The sequence below is a fragment of the Penicillium nucicola genome (genome assembly GCF_028828085.1).
Source record: "Penicillium nucicola strain IBT 29836 chromosome Unknown utg000006l, whole genome shotgun sequence".
Lineage (NCBI taxonomy): Eukaryota > Fungi > Ascomycota > Eurotiomycetes > Eurotiales > Aspergillaceae > Penicillium > Penicillium nucicola.
In genome coordinates, this window is record NW_026643130.1 from 1,376,215 (window position 1) to 1,392,980 (window position 16,766).

At 49.7% G+C, this 16,766-nt stretch overlaps 7 protein-coding genes across 7 annotated transcripts; 2 read left to right on the plus strand and 5 right to left on the minus strand.

Annotated features, from left to right (window-relative positions):
- Positions 1-9: 9 nt before the first annotated feature.
- N7511_006527 (transcription factor domain-containing protein) lies at positions 10-2,198 on the minus strand (the record flags this gene model as incomplete). The annotated part of the gene is made up of 2 exons (XM_057128904.1): positions 10-743; positions 797-2,198. 2 exons carry the CDS (start codon positions 2,196-2,198, stop codon positions 10-12), a joined length of 2,136 nt encoding a protein of 711 aa, XP_056983460.1.
- A 243-nt stretch (positions 2,199-2,441) lies between these two features.
- N7511_006528 (uracil-DNA glycosylase) lies at positions 2,442-3,647 on the minus strand (the record flags this gene model as incomplete). Its single annotated transcript, XM_057128905.1, has 3 exons — positions 2,442-2,711; positions 2,766-3,225; positions 3,277-3,647. The coding sequence occupies 3 exons, from the start codon at positions 3,645-3,647 to the stop codon at positions 2,442-2,444; spliced, it is 1,101 nt and encodes a 366-aa protein (XP_056983461.1).
- Positions 3,648-3,970: 323 nt separating this feature from the next.
- Positions 3,971-5,691, minus strand: pdiA (protein disulfide isomerase PDI1; the record flags this gene model as incomplete). Its single annotated transcript, XM_057128906.1, has 4 exons — positions 3,971-4,316; positions 4,368-4,807; positions 4,871-5,249; positions 5,309-5,691. The coding sequence occupies 4 exons, from the start codon at positions 5,689-5,691 to the stop codon at positions 3,971-3,973; spliced, it is 1,548 nt and encodes a 515-aa protein (XP_056983462.1).
- Positions 5,692-6,321: 630 nt separating this feature from the next.
- On the minus strand, positions 6,322-8,163 carry atg22-1 (putative autophagy protein Atg22; the record flags this gene model as incomplete). Its single annotated transcript, XM_057128907.1, has 2 exons — positions 6,322-7,973; positions 8,028-8,163. 2 exons carry the CDS (start codon positions 8,161-8,163, stop codon positions 6,322-6,324), a joined length of 1,788 nt encoding a protein of 595 aa, XP_056983463.1.
- Positions 8,164-9,078: 915 nt separating this feature from the next.
- Positions 9,079-12,358, plus strand: N7511_006531 (mediator of RNA polymerase II transcription subunit 14; the record flags this gene model as incomplete). Its single annotated transcript, XM_057128908.1, has 2 exons — positions 9,079-9,738; positions 9,791-12,358. 2 exons carry the CDS (start codon positions 9,079-9,081, stop codon positions 12,356-12,358), a joined length of 3,228 nt encoding a protein of 1,075 aa, XP_056983464.1.
- Positions 12,359-12,557: 199 nt separating this feature from the next.
- N7511_006532 (DNA polymerase epsilon noncatalytic subunit) lies at positions 12,558-14,840 on the minus strand (the record flags this gene model as incomplete). Its single annotated transcript, XM_057128909.1, has 1 exon — positions 12,558-14,840. The coding sequence occupies one exon, from the start codon at positions 14,838-14,840 to the stop codon at positions 12,558-12,560; it is 2,283 nt and encodes a 760-aa protein (XP_056983465.1).
- Positions 14,841-15,209: 369 nt separating this feature from the next.
- Positions 15,210-16,641, plus strand: N7511_006533 (SHNi-TPR domain-containing protein; the record flags this gene model as incomplete). The annotated part of the gene is made up of 2 exons (XM_057128910.1): positions 15,210-16,298; positions 16,357-16,641. 2 exons carry the CDS (start codon positions 15,210-15,212, stop codon positions 16,639-16,641), a joined length of 1,374 nt encoding a protein of 457 aa, XP_056983466.1.
- Positions 16,642-16,766: the final 125 nt, after the last annotated feature.

Below are 16,766 nucleotides of genomic sequence, written 5' to 3' on the forward strand. Positions count from 1 at the left end.
TGATGATGATTATGATTGCGAATCCTCCATTTGTCCTTGCTCCTCCATAAAGATAGGATCCCAGAAATTGGTGGGCAACGAAAGATCTAAAAATTCTCCAAATAGCATATCGATATCGGCGAACCCGTCTTGCATGGACGATGCATCTAGTTCGCTCAGTCGGGGCTGGAGTGTGTCGATGGATGTTTCTGGGACTGGAGGATCGACCGGGAGATCGTATGTGGGCTGGTGTGCCCGAGCTTGGTTATGCTCAACACTGCCGGGCATAAACTTCATTGGTTCTAATCCCTGTTCCACTGTTGTGACATCAGTGATTGGTTTACGCGCAGACTCTAGTTGCCGTTGGTGCATGGTATCCCGAGTAGAAGGTTGCGGATGGCCCTCGATTTGATGTAGGGCTTTATGTCCCAGCCGGCCCATTGCTTCTGCGGAATACCAGTATGGACTGAGATTCTCCAGCAAAGAGCAACATGCTTCTAGACTGGCTTTGGCGCGATCGAGGTGTGTAATTAGTCGACTTGAGCGAAGTTGACGGTAGGAGACACCCATTGAGAGGGTGATGGAATATGGCACGATTGGGAGAGGTGGGAGATCATCTGCGCACTCTGATGCGACGATGGAGTGGATGCGCACGGCTGATAGGCCTTGTCGGACCGTTGAAAGTCTGGTGCCGTCAATGTTTTCGGCTACTTTGTGTCGACATGAAAGTATAGCGACGGAGTGATAATAGAGCTCCAAGAAGCCTGTCTGGGATTAACTGTGGACCTTGATGGCATGGATGCCATTGGGAACTTACCTAGTGTAGCGTAGTCTAGGTCCTCCTTAGCATCCTCCCCAACGATGTCTTCAAAAGCGGGAAATCCTTCTTCCCACCCGCTGGAAGGATCTGCAGAGGGTCGGTAGTATGATATCACAGTTGCCAGGAGATCTGATACCGCAAACCAGACCTCAAAAGCTCCTCGAGATCTCTGAGCTTTGACATCAGGCTTCACCACGCCAATGTCGCGGTCTGCTAGGAGGACTGGTCGGCCACCGATACTTGCATGCATCTTATCCAGCGTCCAAAGGCACCAGAAAAGCTTGGTCAGGGGATCGGTAGATGTCTGATTTGGCCGGCCAAGATGCAGCCCTACAGTCTGGGCTTGGTGAATGGCTTGACAGAGATGTAGAGATGCTGCCTCGGCGCCTTCATATCCTTCACAGTGAAAGGACATCAACGCGAGCACCCTAATCCGGGTCAATCGATCTGGCTCAAGTCCTGCGTCCATGGCCACCACAAGTTCCCTATATAGCTCGGAGCAGAACTGACGTGATGAAAGCACCGGGCCTTTTAGCACAAGACGCAAATAAGAACTCGCTCCATGTGTCTTGGCTGCAGTGAGACAGATAGCTTTCTCAAGAAACACAGAAGTCGAGCCATCGGACTGTGACCGTAGAAATGATTCATGATCTAATATCGGTACAATATGATTGACCTTGGAAAAATAGATAGCAGTCAACGGTTCTTTGGTTTCCGAGGGCAAAGGTTCACATGCTTGTAGCCCCGCAGCAAATAGTTCGTGGAGCGATGCTGCTGCAGCCTCACTAACTTTCGCTGTTGCCGATGAGATAGAGGTAGAGTCTTCACCAGGAGTTGTCCCTTTCAATCTCTGGACTTTGGACTTCTGTGCAGCGGGCGAGCTGATCCAGAGCCCGATACGGTCCCGCAGAGGAGTTCCACTTTCATGCAGCCTCTCACGAATGACAGATTCCGGATTGAGATCCCCCACAAATCGTTCGGTAGCGGGATCCGACAAGTTTGGGCCATCTGACGCTGCCCGTGGTCGATCTATGGTTGCAGTCGAATAAGGTCGGTAGCGATTCGAACCATCTCGGCGAGTCGGTCGGGCGGTGATTTCATTGGGCTTAGATATATTCCGGCGATTTGAAATATTACGATTGAAGGGCTCTCCCTCCGGGTTGAGGTGTCGGCATCGTTTCTGGTTTGTTGGCTTCAAGACTTGCTGTGCATAGTTCTGGACGCACCTTTGATCGCTGGCATTGGGGACAGGCACGCAAAGCTCGAGTACGACTTCGCGACTGGGGAATATCCGGGAGCCAGGTAAGTTCCATGAGGTCTGGTTCACACGGTTGGAGAGGGAGAAAGAAGTTGAGTGCGGAGGTTGCGATAAGTTTATCGATAAGAAGTTGCCAAGCATTTTCTACTTCGCTGGCATCTGCTGAGTATACCGTGTATTCTCATAGTTTCTGATTTAATTCACAAAGAGAAATAGAAGATTGCAATTCATTTATGATCCAAAGAATCAGTACAGAGCCTAAGACTGTAGCCCAGGGTGTAACCTTCCAACTCCAAAACTCCTCTTTAAACACCCGCGAGACCTATGTGTAAAGGATCCAACAGAAAATGACACACATATCAATTAAACCGGATCTGAAGAAGGTCACTCTGCTTCAGCTGCTACCATAGCCTCAATAGCATCGTCATCGTCAAATTCATCAACTTGAGCCGGTTGAGCCTTGACTTCAACTTTGGCAGGCTGAGGCCCAACCACGGTCTTGTTGACTGATGTAGCTGAGTTCTCCTTGTCTGAAATACAGGTCGGGGCTGGGGCGACCTTTGGGGTTGGTACTAAGCTCCAGTCAATGGTTTCGTCTTCACCATACCGCGATGCAAGCCAATCATTGCACTTCTTAAAATGTCCGTTTTGGAACTAATGAATTTCATTAGCTGACAAATCTCAAGTCTTGAGAACGGAGCTACTCACAAAGCCATGATGCGCACTTAGCGGGCTAGGATGCACAGATTGCAAGATGCAGTGCTTCTCTTTGTTGATCTTGGCGACTCGCATTCCAGCGGGTCTGCCCCAAGCAAGGAAAACCACCCCATTGGTTCGAACCCGAGCAACAAGATCAATAACTTTTTGTGTGAACTTCTCCCATCCCTTATTAGAATGACTGTTGGCCTGATGGGCGCGAACAGTAAGGCACGTGTTGAGCATTAAAACGCCACGCTCGGCCCAAGGTATGAGAAGTCCACCTTTGTCAGGTGGCGCCTCGAAGTCAGGGTAGTCGACTTTGATGCCCTTGTAGATATTGACAAGCGATGGTGGGGCGCGGACAGGAGCGCGGACGGAGAAGCACAAGCCATGGGCTTGATTATGATTGTGATATGGATCTTGGCCAACAATGACCACCTTGACATTGTGCAAAGGTGTATGTCGGGACCTGCAGTCTGGTCAGCACGTGGTAATCACTTGCCATCACAAGTACAATTACCAGGAGTAGATGTCCTCTTCTGGCGGGAAGACCTTGACATTGGTATCCTTTTCTTTCTTGAGGAATCGCTTCAAGTTAAGGAAATCAGTGGTCACTATCTCATCCTTCAGATGAGCCAGCCAACTTTCATCCAGGGTATTGATCTCCAATTGTAGTAACTCCTTTTGGTCAGCTGTCAATGATGCTACCCATTTGTCCTTGTTGAAAGTGGTTGGTCGCTGGATCACAGCCGGTGACCCATTGATCGATTGGTTGCCTGGAAGTTTGGGTTTTGGCGCTCCGAAGAAAGCAGTGATGCTGCCGCCTTTGGGCTTCTTCGAGTCTGGAGCCGAGACATGTTCTGATTTTCGTTTGAGCCCAGGGCTAGCCATGACGAAGTGGGGTTGAGATTGAGATTGAAGGCAAACGTGAGAGGATGGTAGAATGTATGATAGGCTGAGAGGCTGAAGATGAAGGTTCCCCAGAAGCCAAGACGTGAGGCGGGAGCGATAAGGAATCGACGCGTTCCGCGCGACGCGCCTTAGGCTCAAGTGCCAAGAGCTGATCGACTGCGATCATCATAAGCCTCGGCTCATTTACAGGCTCATTTACAACGCATCTCAATACTAGAAGCTACAATCGCACACAGCCTTCGAACAGATATCAAATTCGGATAGAGAATACAATAGATGAGATACAATTTCAAGCTTTACGTTTAGAGCTCGTCGTGGCCCTCTTCGGAAGCAGTTTCAGCAGCCTTGGCGGCAGATGAGGTGACATCGCCATGCTCCTCGGGCTTCTTAGCACCGTCAGCAAGACCGTCAACCTGGTACTTGCCATTCTCCTTGATGAAGGAGACAAGGTCCTCAACAGTACGGGAGCCAGCGTACTCGATGGGAGAATCCTTGGCACCAGCGGGGAAGAGCTTGATGGTAGGGAAGCCAGTGATGGAGTCAGGCACATCGTTGGCAGTGGCATCAATCTTGGCGATGATGACCTTCTCGTTCAGCTCGGGGACATCGGCGTACAAAGCAGCGAGCTCGTCGTACTTAGGAGCAAGACTGGAAAGCGGGTGTTAGACATGTCAAACTAAAGGGATGAATATAACTTACGCCTTGCAGTGTCCGCACCAAGGAGCGTAAAACTCGACCAAGACATCCTTCTCGTTGTCGATGACGACTTCCTGGTAGTTGCGGCCAACGACGACGGTGACAGAGCCCTCCTGGGTCTCGGGGATGGGCTCAGACTTGATGCTAGGCTCAACCTTGCCGTCAAGGACATTCTTGATGAACTTGGCAACCTCCTTGACCTCGAGTTTCTTGGTCTGGTCGTAGGGGTACTTGGCATTCTTGGCGGTTTCCTGGATGGCGAAGGCAGGGAAGTTCTCAGGCTCAAGGTTGAGGTTGCCGGCATGGGCACCAAACAGCTTGGCATCGAGGGTGACAATATTGATAGCTCCGCGGTGCTTCTCGGCGACGGGACGGAACTCCTCAGCAAACTTCTCACGCTCCTCGGCAGTCTCGGCGAAAATATAAGCTAGGGGAACACCGGCCTGATGAGACGCAATGGTCAGTCTGATCTATAATAGTAGCTAAACAGTGAAGTGTGTACTTACCGCCATGTACTTTGAGTAAGTCTCAGGACCGAGCTCACCAACCAGAGGAGTGCTGGCGGTCTTGACCCATTCCAGAATGGCCTCATCTTCGAGCTTGCCTTCGTACACCGCCTTCTTTTCGTCGAAGTCCTTGTAGAGGACGATAGAGGGCTGCTTGACTCCCTCGGCCTTGGCGAGGGCGGCGTCGTTCGAGGCGGCGAAGAGGTAGTTGTCGCGTTGGGACTCGGCGAAGGCAGTGAAGCTCTTGTTGGAAGTCTTGTCGTCGGAGGCCACGTATCCGATAATGGTGATCTTATCAAGCTCCTTGAATTCCTCCAGGTTGTCTTCGTTCACGTTGGAGACAGCAGGCATCGACTGTTTTGTCATGTAGGAAACAATACTATCGCGGGAGTATGTGGTCAGCATCGCGTGCGGTGTCATAGATTTATCGCAACTTACGCGTCAGTCTTGCGGGCACCTGCGTAAGGCTTGTGGGAATCGGCACCACGGAACACCTTGAGTGTAGGGTAGCCATCAACCTCGTAGGTCCGGCACAGCTCCTCCTCTGCAGTGCAGTCCACCTTGACAAGAGGGATGTCCTTGGACTTGAGCTCAGTTGCAGCCTCCTCGTATTTGGGGGCAAGAGACTTGCAGTGACCGCACCAGGGCGCGTAGAACTCGGCAAGCACCAACGGGTGCTCCTTGACGAACTCATCAAAGGTGTCTGTTGTCAGCGTGACGACATTGGCATTGGCATCAGTAGCCTCGGCCTCAGCATCAGCGGCGTGGACAGCCGCAGTAGCTCCGAGGAGGCTCAGGACCAGGGGGGCGAAAGACCGCATCGTGTATGTAAATCGAACAAAAAAACAAGAGCCCAAATGCTCGATCAATGCTAGACAAGAGACTTAGAAGCTGAAACGAGAAATTAGGAACCTAAATAGACGGTGGGGCTTACCAATATTACGTCCGAGAGGTTGAAGAGAGAAAGAATTGGAATGGGGAGATGTTTTATTTATCGACGGAGGAGGGGGGCGGAGGGATGAGCTTGAGGACAGTTTGTTCATTAAGGCTGAGAGTGGAGCTTTATGACTGGGCTATGCAGGGTAACAAGGGCGGTCCTGGACTTGTGTTGTCGCCATGTACCTGGTACCTCTGGCCCAGCACTAAATTATGGGGCAACAACGGGTACAGGACACTTGTTTTTGAACACCCCCATGAACCTTGCTGTTGAACGTTGTCTCCCCCGTTCCAAAACAGTATCGCCGTAATCCCTTTCCATATCGGGTCATACCTTCAGAAGTTGACAAGTGGCCTCGACACCTGAGACCTCGGGAGCCCTTGCCAATATGATTAATAATATAGATCCATGTAGCATTCCTAAGTAGACCTATAATTTCTAGATTGCTTCTGCATACTTCCAATGACCCGAGAAAGAGCAGAAGCAATTTCTTGATACATCACAGATGTCGAGCCTAATTATACTCAAATCCGCCACCCTCAACTTGTGCCTCAGTTATAGAGCCATATCCAGAGGATATTGGTATGCCATCCAGTTCAGCCCCCAATGCCTTGGCATCTCGTTTTCCGCGGTCAACATCCACCAAAAGCATAAGCGGCAGCGGTACAATGATAAGCACGGCCAGGAATGCAAACGCTGGTCGGATCTCACCGTAGCGATCGGTAATGGCTCCGACAATAGCCGGACCGAAAACGCTGGATCCCTTGTCGGTGATGGCATACAGGGCATAGAAGGCTGCTTCGTAGCCGGGAGGTATCAGCTCCCCAAAAAAGCTTCGACAGTAGGATGAGAGCCCACCCATAACAAGTCCATAGACTGCGCCCAGTGGATACATCTCCCAGGGCTGATGGAGACCAAGCCCCAAGCGCTTCACGGCTGGGATGAAACCTAAGAGGCCATAAAGCGGAATGAGCTCGAAAAGGACGATACATGCGATGATCGTTTGCGAGGCCCGAAGGTTGAAGCAGGTTGATACATAGCTCCAAGAAAATGCACCAAATACACCTGCAAGCATAACGATCACATTGATCAGTCCTAGGGCAGCCGGCTTCATATCTAATTGAGTTTTTGCAAACAGCACCGCGGTGCCACTGACGGTTGCAATTCCGTCACTGAGAAGGAACCAAGCGGCAAGAAAAATGGCGATGTCTTTCAGGTGACGGACCCGCAATGCGGTTTTCCCAATAGACTTCCAGGCATAGGCCATGTATGCGATCCAGGAATGAAGCGGTTTTCCATCGCCCCCCAGTAATGGTGGACCTGGACGAGGGCGCAGCCACACCGCTACAGGTATGGTAAAAACGAACCACCACAATCCAATTAGGAACAGAACAAGACGCAACGAGAAAGTTGGGGGGCGCACGACTATCACAACCAGTATAGAAAGTATCTGTAAGATCACTGCACCGATATATCCGATGCCGATGCCATTAGAAGAGATTTTGGTTGAAAGCTTGAGCTCTAGGGAAGTCACAGCGGCGGAAGTCTCCTCAGACTCCCTTTCAGACAAAAGTAGCGGCATTGTAGCATCCGGGAGCGCCCTGTCAATATTTGCAGTCGAGGAAGAAGAAGAATTCTCTGTGGCTTGTGTTTGGGAATCTCCAGCAGTCATTCCCTCATTATCTTCTCCTAACAATGACGGGTGATGCCGGACCAAAACAGGCAAGAATGAGTTGAGAAGAACAAAGGACGCACCAAAGCAAGTATTAGAGATAATTGCAAGGAGCCCACCCAGAAGGTAGACTTTGGGAACAACAACCAGGAATAACATCGTAGAGATTGAGCCGATGAAAGCAAAGGTGACCAAAAGGGTCTTGCGATAACTTCCATGGTCAGCGGCACCTGACATTGAAATAATCAGGACTGCTTGAACCAAGACACTCAGTGAGAAAGTATACAAGGCAAAGCTTGCGGTATTTATTTCAGTGCCGAGGAAATAAATGATACATTGTCCGCCATCTGACCCCTGGAGCTGATATCCCGGGGTGTCTGATCCTGGTGGTGGTAGAGAGGGACTCCAAGTTGCGCTGCACGGTGTTGTCTTGTCTGACAGAAGGACACCACGATCCCGGGCCATCTGCTCCAATGTTATCGGAAGAAATGAGCCTGTCTTGGATTAGGTGAAGCTTCCAAGGGTCAATGGATTATGAGCACACATACCCATGGCACAAACGACAAACACCTCTGCAGCCCAACCATAGCAGTACCAGCCAGCAAGTTCCCTTCTGCTCGTCGACCGGGTATCATCGCCAGGATATTGAGGGACATCCCTCGACTCATTCTCGGGTATACTCATGGTTGGTAGGAGCAGTCTAGACTCATGGTCAGACGTAAGTAGACTCGGACATAGATAGTTGCGAGATTAGTTTATTTTCAGTATCGGGAATAAAATCAACAGAAGGCAATTCAGGATTGTGAGTAGATCTCAGCCTAGAGAGTTGTCAAAGGAGTGAGGTCATGAGATGGGCAGATCATCGGAGTTGTAGGCACATGCCGGGGAAAGTACAGGATACCTAAGCCATCCTAGTTGACTAGCGTGAAACGAATGTAGCGTGTACCTTCTCCGCTATCAGGCACCAAGGCAGACAAACAAGGCGGTAAGTCATGGCATGCAGAGCGCATCGCGCTTTCATCAAATCATCAAGTGTTAGCCTTTTGACCCAGTCCTCGCTGGGCTCTTTCTTTTCTATATTGAACTTCTCCTTTACCTTCCCTTCGATAATCCCATTCGCCCTCGCTGCCCTTCTCTCCCTACAGTGTTCTATTCCTTCGCATTGCGACAACCTGGTTTCGCTCTATCGTCGCGCAAATCTTAGGGATCTACCCGGTGTCCCTCGTCATCCCTCGCTGCGAGACTTAGATTGATCCTGATTTTGCGTTGAGGCTTACTGCTTCGATTGTGACCTATTAGCATATCCGTCCCATCTTCGACGGACCGTTATAGGCCCACCTGGATCCTTCGCCGTGCGCCCAGCTCTCCCGATTATGAGCGTGACGATCGCCTTTAGTAGCCCGTGATACGCATGGCAATAGACTGAGGACCTACTTGTGTCTTTTACATTGATTTTTGCTTCCCTTCCTACCCCGGAGCCGACCAGGTCGAGCCCAGAACAGTGCCGGTGCTTGGTCACTTGTTCTGTGCCGTGCATAGGGCCAAGGAGGGGGGAGCTCTTACGGAGAGTCACCGAACAGCTAGGCTGTGGTTACAGAAATGCCCGGTGTCATCATGGACAATGTCAACATCGATGGATCTGTCCGGCGACTAGGCCTCGATGGGGCTAGAAATGGTGCATCCAACTCTTTGGGGGACCTTGACAAAGCGGCTCAAGTATCTGGCTCTTTGAATGGATCAGTTTATGTCAATGGTTCCTCAGGCGCGGTTGATACGTGGAATCAAACTTCAACAACGCCCTTTGAACTCACTCATATTACCCAAGGGTTTTTCCCGTTTGGAATACTTGTCAATCGTTCAGTGCAGCAATGCTGGAATGAACTTTCAGAGTTGATAACTGAATTGGCAGCGATTCAAGTACCTCACCAAGCTCCCTTGAGTACAACCAATGGAAAAGGGCCTGGAAATCAGTCATCAGAAAATGTTCACAAAAAGTTACGACTCTTGGATTTTGCTCATGCTAAGAGGGCGGAGTTCATTAAGCTTCTTGTTCTTTCACAGTGGAGTCGACAAGCTGCCGATGTGAGCAGACTGATTGATATTCAAGGTTTCATTCGCACGCGACACCAATCATACGATGCAGCTCTTCAGTATGTTGGCGAAGTGAAAAGAGATTTAGTTCGGGCTCAAGTTGCCAACCCTGACTTAAAAACGGCTTTACTGGTTCTATCAAAGGGCCAGGTAGCATCTTTACCTGACGTGAGTTTTCTTGTTTGTTTTGCCATGTTCCATGCTCTGATCCTTTTTTTAGCTTGGTTACAGTCCTCTCAAAACATTGACAGCGCGAGCAACGCTCAAAAAGCTACTCAAGCTCAACCGCATTATCAGCGTGCGACTGACATTGCATGACTCGGTTCCACACGCACTACGACATTATCGGGTTCATGATGGCCGGGTCACGTTTACTGTTCCTGGTGAATTTGAACTTGACCTCTCGGTGGCAGAAATATCGACATCATCACAGTTCTTTTTCGTCGATATTCGCTTTCTTTTCTCGCCATCATCGCCAATTCCAGAGGGACGGATTCTCAATGAGCTTGATGCCAAGATCAATGAGATACTCCGCAATGATGGGCTGATGGGGTGCTTCAACTTTTTACACGGACTGGTTCTCACCAATAAAATCAACATTATGTTCAGACAAGCCACAGACCTTGCGCGTGGACTCTGGTCAGATGCATTACGTATCGAACTGCTACACCGAACACTTGTCATTCAATACTGGCCTCAGAGAGCTGGGCCCAAGAGTTGGCTAGAGATAGGAGTTAACAGCGGTCACCGTGGCAGCAAGTCCAGCAATCCGATATCCCGGACATCACACCTCGGTCTCCGGTGGATGAGAGATGGTCAATCGGCTATCACTGATGCCATTAAATTCGACACGGATGACCTTTCCATGGAGCGTATCCTCAGAAGTGTCGTCGCCCTACATACCTCACATATTCTCTTCACTGCCTTCACCACTCTGAAAAGGCACTTGCTTTTCGCAAAACACACCCTATCACTTCAGGCTCAACTATCATCGACAGAACCCGGCGATTGTCACCTGAATGTTCAACTCACAGCCTCACGATCTGTTCGAGTCTCCATTGAACCAATGTCGGGATTCATCATTCTCTGTGTGACACCAAACGTACCTGAACGCCTGGATACTGATCGAACAATCCATAAATCATCCATCGAAGAGATACTATCACGCGTCTCACGGCTGCGATGCACTACTGCGGTGGACGAAATTGAGTCCGGTACCAAGGCGCTTGGCCTTGAGACTGTGAGCCAGAGAGTGCTTGGGCTTGATCCCCGTAAGCTATTCCCTCTGGGTGTGATGAGATCCGTTTTCTTCGTTCATCAACTCTGGAACCGGCAATGGGTTGCAGCAGCCACCAGCAGCATGGACGGTGACCGATGGTGGCTTGTTCAACTTCGACCAAATGGGACAGCAAAGGTATCCCCGCCTTATAACGTTGGTGAGAATGGGATTACTCTTCCTCGCGCCCATGTTATCAGCGAGAATTTTGTTCCTACACAGGAACGACTCGACTACACAACATGCGCAGAGCTAGTTCATGCTCTAACCGGAATCTTGGCTATTCATGCCAATGCATGTTATTTGGCCGAGCTACCTGGTCTGCGTTTCTTGCCACCGCTGAGAGAACTGCAAATGCAATCTGATCTGACAGTACCGGATCTTCTTATCAGCTACAACCCGTCTACGCTTCCTACTGCCTTGCGAATCGCGCTGCCTTCGGGGGTGAACAGGCAGTCACAATTTAAAGAAATGGTTAGGCTCGCGTTCCATGGAATTGACAGCAACAGTCGTTCCATCATAGTGGTAGCGCATGGCACATTCAAAAATCGCATCAAATCCCTTGTCCCTCTTATCTCAAAGACGGACCCTGTGTTAATTACTGAAGACAAGGGAGCTGGTTTCGCACTTCGTTTGGTTGTGCCAGCTGGGCATTCTGTTATCGTTGGTCTTTTCGAACGCTTACAGCGGCTCGAGTGTGTTCTCTCCATCCTCCAGTCCCTTATACAAAATGGAATGGAGCCTCGCTCTTTATCCTTGTCCCAGATTGCCTTCGCGTACGGCAAAGAGGCTAAATCCTTGGCCTCCTTTGATATTGGTGTCTCGGGTCCTATTTTGACCGATTTCGTCGACATGGCAGCTCTATCGAAATCTCAGCCTCTGTTCCACCTCCAATTGGGTATCAAGTTTGAAAGGTCCAGTCCTCATCGCCGAATCCAAGAGGCCCTGGCGGTGGCTCTAAACCACCGTTTTACCGAGACTGGGGTGGGGTCTATCTTATACCTCATGTCTTTCACACTCCCCTTGTTACAGTCATTTGACCACATCACGAACTCTCCAAACCAGACGGACTCGCCAATGGCCTACATCACTGTTCGGGGGCCAACTGAATATCAAATCCATTACCCTCGACTGAATTCGCGGTTCAGGTTGAACACAATCAAGCACCAGGATGAGGTGGTCTGGATTTTAAGGGATGCAAACAGAGACAACCAGTCAGGCCGTGATCAGATCGCAAGTGCTATACGGGAAAGGCTCTACCAATCAAAGGGCCATGGATGGAACGGACTTGGTGATGGAGCGGTAGGGGTGCCCGACAAAGTCGGGAACCTGTTGACCGAGTTGCACCAGTGCCTCAGTGCTCCCCATCTTGAACTCGACAAAGAAGCCGAAGAGAAAGCCGTGGTGCCAGGATTGCTACCAACCAAAGTTCAGATTCCTGGTTTGCAAAAAAACCCCGTTTCAAACCAAGCCAGTGGTTTGGGAAATACCGATGTCATCACAATTGACTAGGCAAATAATCTTTCTTCGGGAGTTGATACCTGTTGGGTCTTTTTCCCTACTTTAACTTAACGTGAGAGCAACTTGAATGTTGTCTTCACGATGTATTCCTAGATTTCAACTTGACATGCCATTTGAAATCATCTTAGTTCATGTGTAATTAAGTTGTTGCTACCGTTAAATATCCATGTGTCGAGTCTTCACATAGACCTTAATAACGCTCTTCTCTAACTTTTCCTCGGTTCCGAAGCACATCATACTCTACCCACCGCGCCATTGAAACGCCACCTTCAGGTACCAATCTTCCGGGATTCATAACATGGCAGCCCTCATAGGTCATACAAAATGGTGCAGTTTCGGGGTCTGCCAATACCAATGCTGTAGGCAACGGGTATAACTGCAGGGAGGAGACATGGTCCCATAAGACGGGGCGCAGTGGTAACGGGAATGGTGAGACCGTCCCTTGGTCTAAGATTGTCTTGACAAGCCGGCGGGCCATCGACACCCCAGATGAAGCAGTGGAAGTTTTGGCACTGTCTTCCTGGTTCATATCGTTCGGATTTTCTGGTGCAATAAAGCCTGCGTCGCCAGCCACACTACTTGATGGCTCATCCATGGTGACGTCTGATTCTTCGTTGTCAAGAGAGGTGTTAACAGCGCTCCGTCTGAGTCTTCCTGAGATGTCGTCACGGAAGATGGCGATATCATGTAGTGGCCCGAACCATGTGAGGCGGGCCGGGTTGGAGGTCCATATTGCCTCACCTGTGGGTTCAGGATTTTGTGCTTTGTCCAGCTCCGAGTTCGCTGTTGCGAATGCACGTTGGACACGGGAGGTAAAAAGCTCTGGGATAGGTTGGCGCGGTACTGTGGAGGCTGCACCGGCAGAGAATGCTGATGCCCAAGGGTCGTTATCACCTGGCACAAAGACAAAAGTCGAGTGCTGTAGCAATGCTGGGAAGTCAGACAAGACTAACGCCAAAGAGTCGAAATACTCCTTGTACTCGATGCTTCCAGCTCGACCGCCTCCACTGATGACAGCTCTTCGCACAAAGTTGCCAATTAAAACGAAAGCTTGTGGGCGTTCGGATAGAGCCAAATCATTGTAGGTACTGAAGACCTTCTTCAAAGCATCCAAAGTTTTCATATTGTCGAGGTTGATTTCACTCATGACTGCAATCTTGAGGCGAGTAGTGGTTTCAGCGGCCTCCAGTTCACCTCGCAGGCATTTTTCTTGGATTCTTCTCATGCGTGCACCTTGTGCGCGTTCACTTCCTAGACCGAGGAAATCGACCCATCCAAAACCGCCACTGGTGCCCAGTTGTCCACTGTCGTGGCGACTACTTGTTCCTAGCGAAATATCTCGTCGTTCGCACGGGGGCCCGCAGATTGATATGCCAACAAATTGGCCTCCGATCGCACCTCCAATCCCCGAATTTCCGCCCAACACGGCGCCTTTTACCATCTCTTCCTCTTCGTAAACGCCATCAACAAGTACAATCATTCCAGGTGCAAACCATGCGCCGTCTTCTGGTATCATCCGCGCATGACTCAGATCTAGTGCCAAGCTTCCAGTCAGGTCGACTAGTGATAGATCTCCTGTAGGAGAGATAGAAAGCAACCCTAGGATCAGATGTGAGGTCCCACTTCTGCCCAGCAAGTTCGCAATTGGTGTTAGTTTGTAGGATTGCCGTTGAGCAATATTAGATGATGCGCGTTGTAGTAAAGGGACACCAGCAACACCCAAGGAGCTTTGAAATGACTCATTTCGGAGCAATCGCTGGTATACAAGGTTATATCGATCTCGGAAAAGTGCGGTTTTGTGGGAGGGCGAAGGAAACAATGACGGCTTCGACTTGATAGCTTCGAAGTATTTCTTATCGACATTATAAGTCAAGCGTGGAAGACTGAAGGCATCAATCACTTTGAGCCAATGTCTTGGATGAAAAGACAATTGCATATCATCTTCATCATTTGGTCCCTGGGGATTCTCCCCACTGGTTTCCATCCGCCCATCATCCATACCAAGCGTGGAGGGCTTTGAACTGACACTCGTTGATTTACCAGCAACAACTCTTCCACCACTCATACTACCTTCTAGTGTCTGGAGTATCGTTTTCAGTGAGGCACCTTTGCCTTCTTCGACGATCACACCTCCTCCGGCTCTTTTCCATATCTTAGCAACCTCGTCCAGAACGCGTTCTGCTAGTCCTTCTTCGCGCCATCCTGAGCCACAATTCTTTCCCACAAACACCGCCAACGTTTGAAGTGCGGCAGACGAGATTGTCAAGTTGTGTTTGCGAGTGAATGTTCGGAAAGCCACTGGGCGTAGAGTCGAAGGAGGAAGTAAGATTGGCAGAATTGATGTTTTTGTAAGGGGCGCATTTGATTTGTTTATCCGAAATGGACGTGCTGGTGTCCCAAATGCAGGTGAGGATGAAGGAATTGGATCCACTGATTTGAATCGGTCAGGATGTCGCGGCGTAGATGCATCCATCTTGCTGGCGGCCTAGGAAGGAATGTAGCAAAGAATGTAGCAGGGTCTGCTGGCAAGTCAAATGTGAAGAGGGAAACCGTAGTTATTCAAAATTGAAGAAATCTGTCCGGTTGTTTGACAAGATTGAAGTCATAGATGGTCATAGATGGAGAACGTGAGGAAGAAGGTCGCCAGAAATCAATTAAATGGAGACGCGTGACAAACGCGCCGCGCCCCCCAAACTAAGCTCTTCCGCCTCTTTTTTTCTCACCTCTGGTTCACTTCTACTGGTTCACTTCTCTCATTTATCAGACAATCCTCATTTGATTCATCTTTTTCTTTCTCATTACTGTCTTTCTCCTATACCCAATTGTCTCTACATCCTACGCCATGACGGATACCCACCAACCTACCATGCAAGACCAGCCCGAACTCTCTGCGCAAGAGCAGCAAGCTCACCTCAAAGACTTGGTCGCACGAGCCTCCGCAAAAGATGCGACTAGAGACCACAATGCAGCCTCCGAGCTGTATTCCCAGGCCACCGAGCTGCAGGCCGAACTTAACGGCGAACTTTCTCCAGAAAATGCCGACTTGCTCTATGCCTATGGAAAATCACTTTACAACGTGGCAGTGAGCAAAAGTGATGTGTTAGGGTCCAAGGTAGCTGGTGAACAACCCCAACCCAGCAACCCAGCTCCGAAGAAAGCTTCCTCTTCTGCTGGGTCTAACCCCATTAGTGAACATCTCGTCAAAGATACGATTGCCTCATCGAAAGCCCCAGGCTCGCCATCGAGCAAAGTCGCAAACAACGAGTCTGAATCTGCAGGATCTAAACCCCTATTCCAGTTTACAGGAGACGAAAACTTTGTCAACTCCGACTCGGAGGATGAGGAAGATGGCGATCAAGCTGACGAAGAGGACGATGATGATGATGACGACTTTGCCAACGCTTTTGAAGTTCTCGATCTAGCACGTGTTCTTTATCTCCAAAAGCTGAGTGCTATCGAGAGAAGCGATGAGAGCAAGGGCAAATCTACCGCTATATCCACAGACGCCAAGAACATTAAGGAACGACTTGCCGACACGCACGATCTTCAGGCTGAAATCTCGCTGGAAGCCGAGAGATTCAGCGATGCAGTTACCGATCTGAGAACTGTCCTTGAATTGAGGAATTCGCTATATCCTCTTGAAGATCCTTTAGTTGCCGAGTGCCATTATAAACTGTCTCTCGCCCTGGAGTTTGCATCTGTTCAGCAAGGAGATGAAGAAAGCGGCGAGAACGAGAAGAACAAAGTTGATGAAGAGATGAGAAATGAGGCTGCTACGCAAATGGAGCTTGCGATCGAAAGTTGCAAGGTCAGAATGGCCCAGGAGGAAAAGAGACTTGAAACCGATATGAATATGGATGAAGACAAAGCGACTGCGATAAAGAGGAAGATCGCCAATGTCCAAGAGATCATTGCTGAAATGGAGCAACGGGTGACTATGCCACACCTTTGATTGAAGTACTTGAAGTATTGACTGACAAATGTTGCAGCTTATTGATCTGCGTCGGCCACCTGTGTCTGTTCAAGAAAACGACCAATCTAACGAGGCTATGCTGAAAGGTATTTTGGGTCAGATTGTCGGCCAATCAGCAACCGATCAGAAGGCGCAACTTGAGGCAGCAAGCCAGGGAGCAACAGACTTGTCTGCCTTGGTCAAGCGGAAGCCTGCTAAGCAGCCAACTCAAGAGCCCGGCTGTACCTCGAAGCGGTCTGCTGAAGAACCTGCTGTTGATAATGGCTCCAAACGGACCCGCGTCGATGATACCTCTTCTTGAAGTCACTTGCCTAATCCGCATCTCTGGGCACAATCTTTCATATGGTTAAATTTACAATTCAGAAATCAGTTCAATTCTCTAGGACTTAATGAAGATTTCACGAAACAATGCGGCCTTTAAGCTAT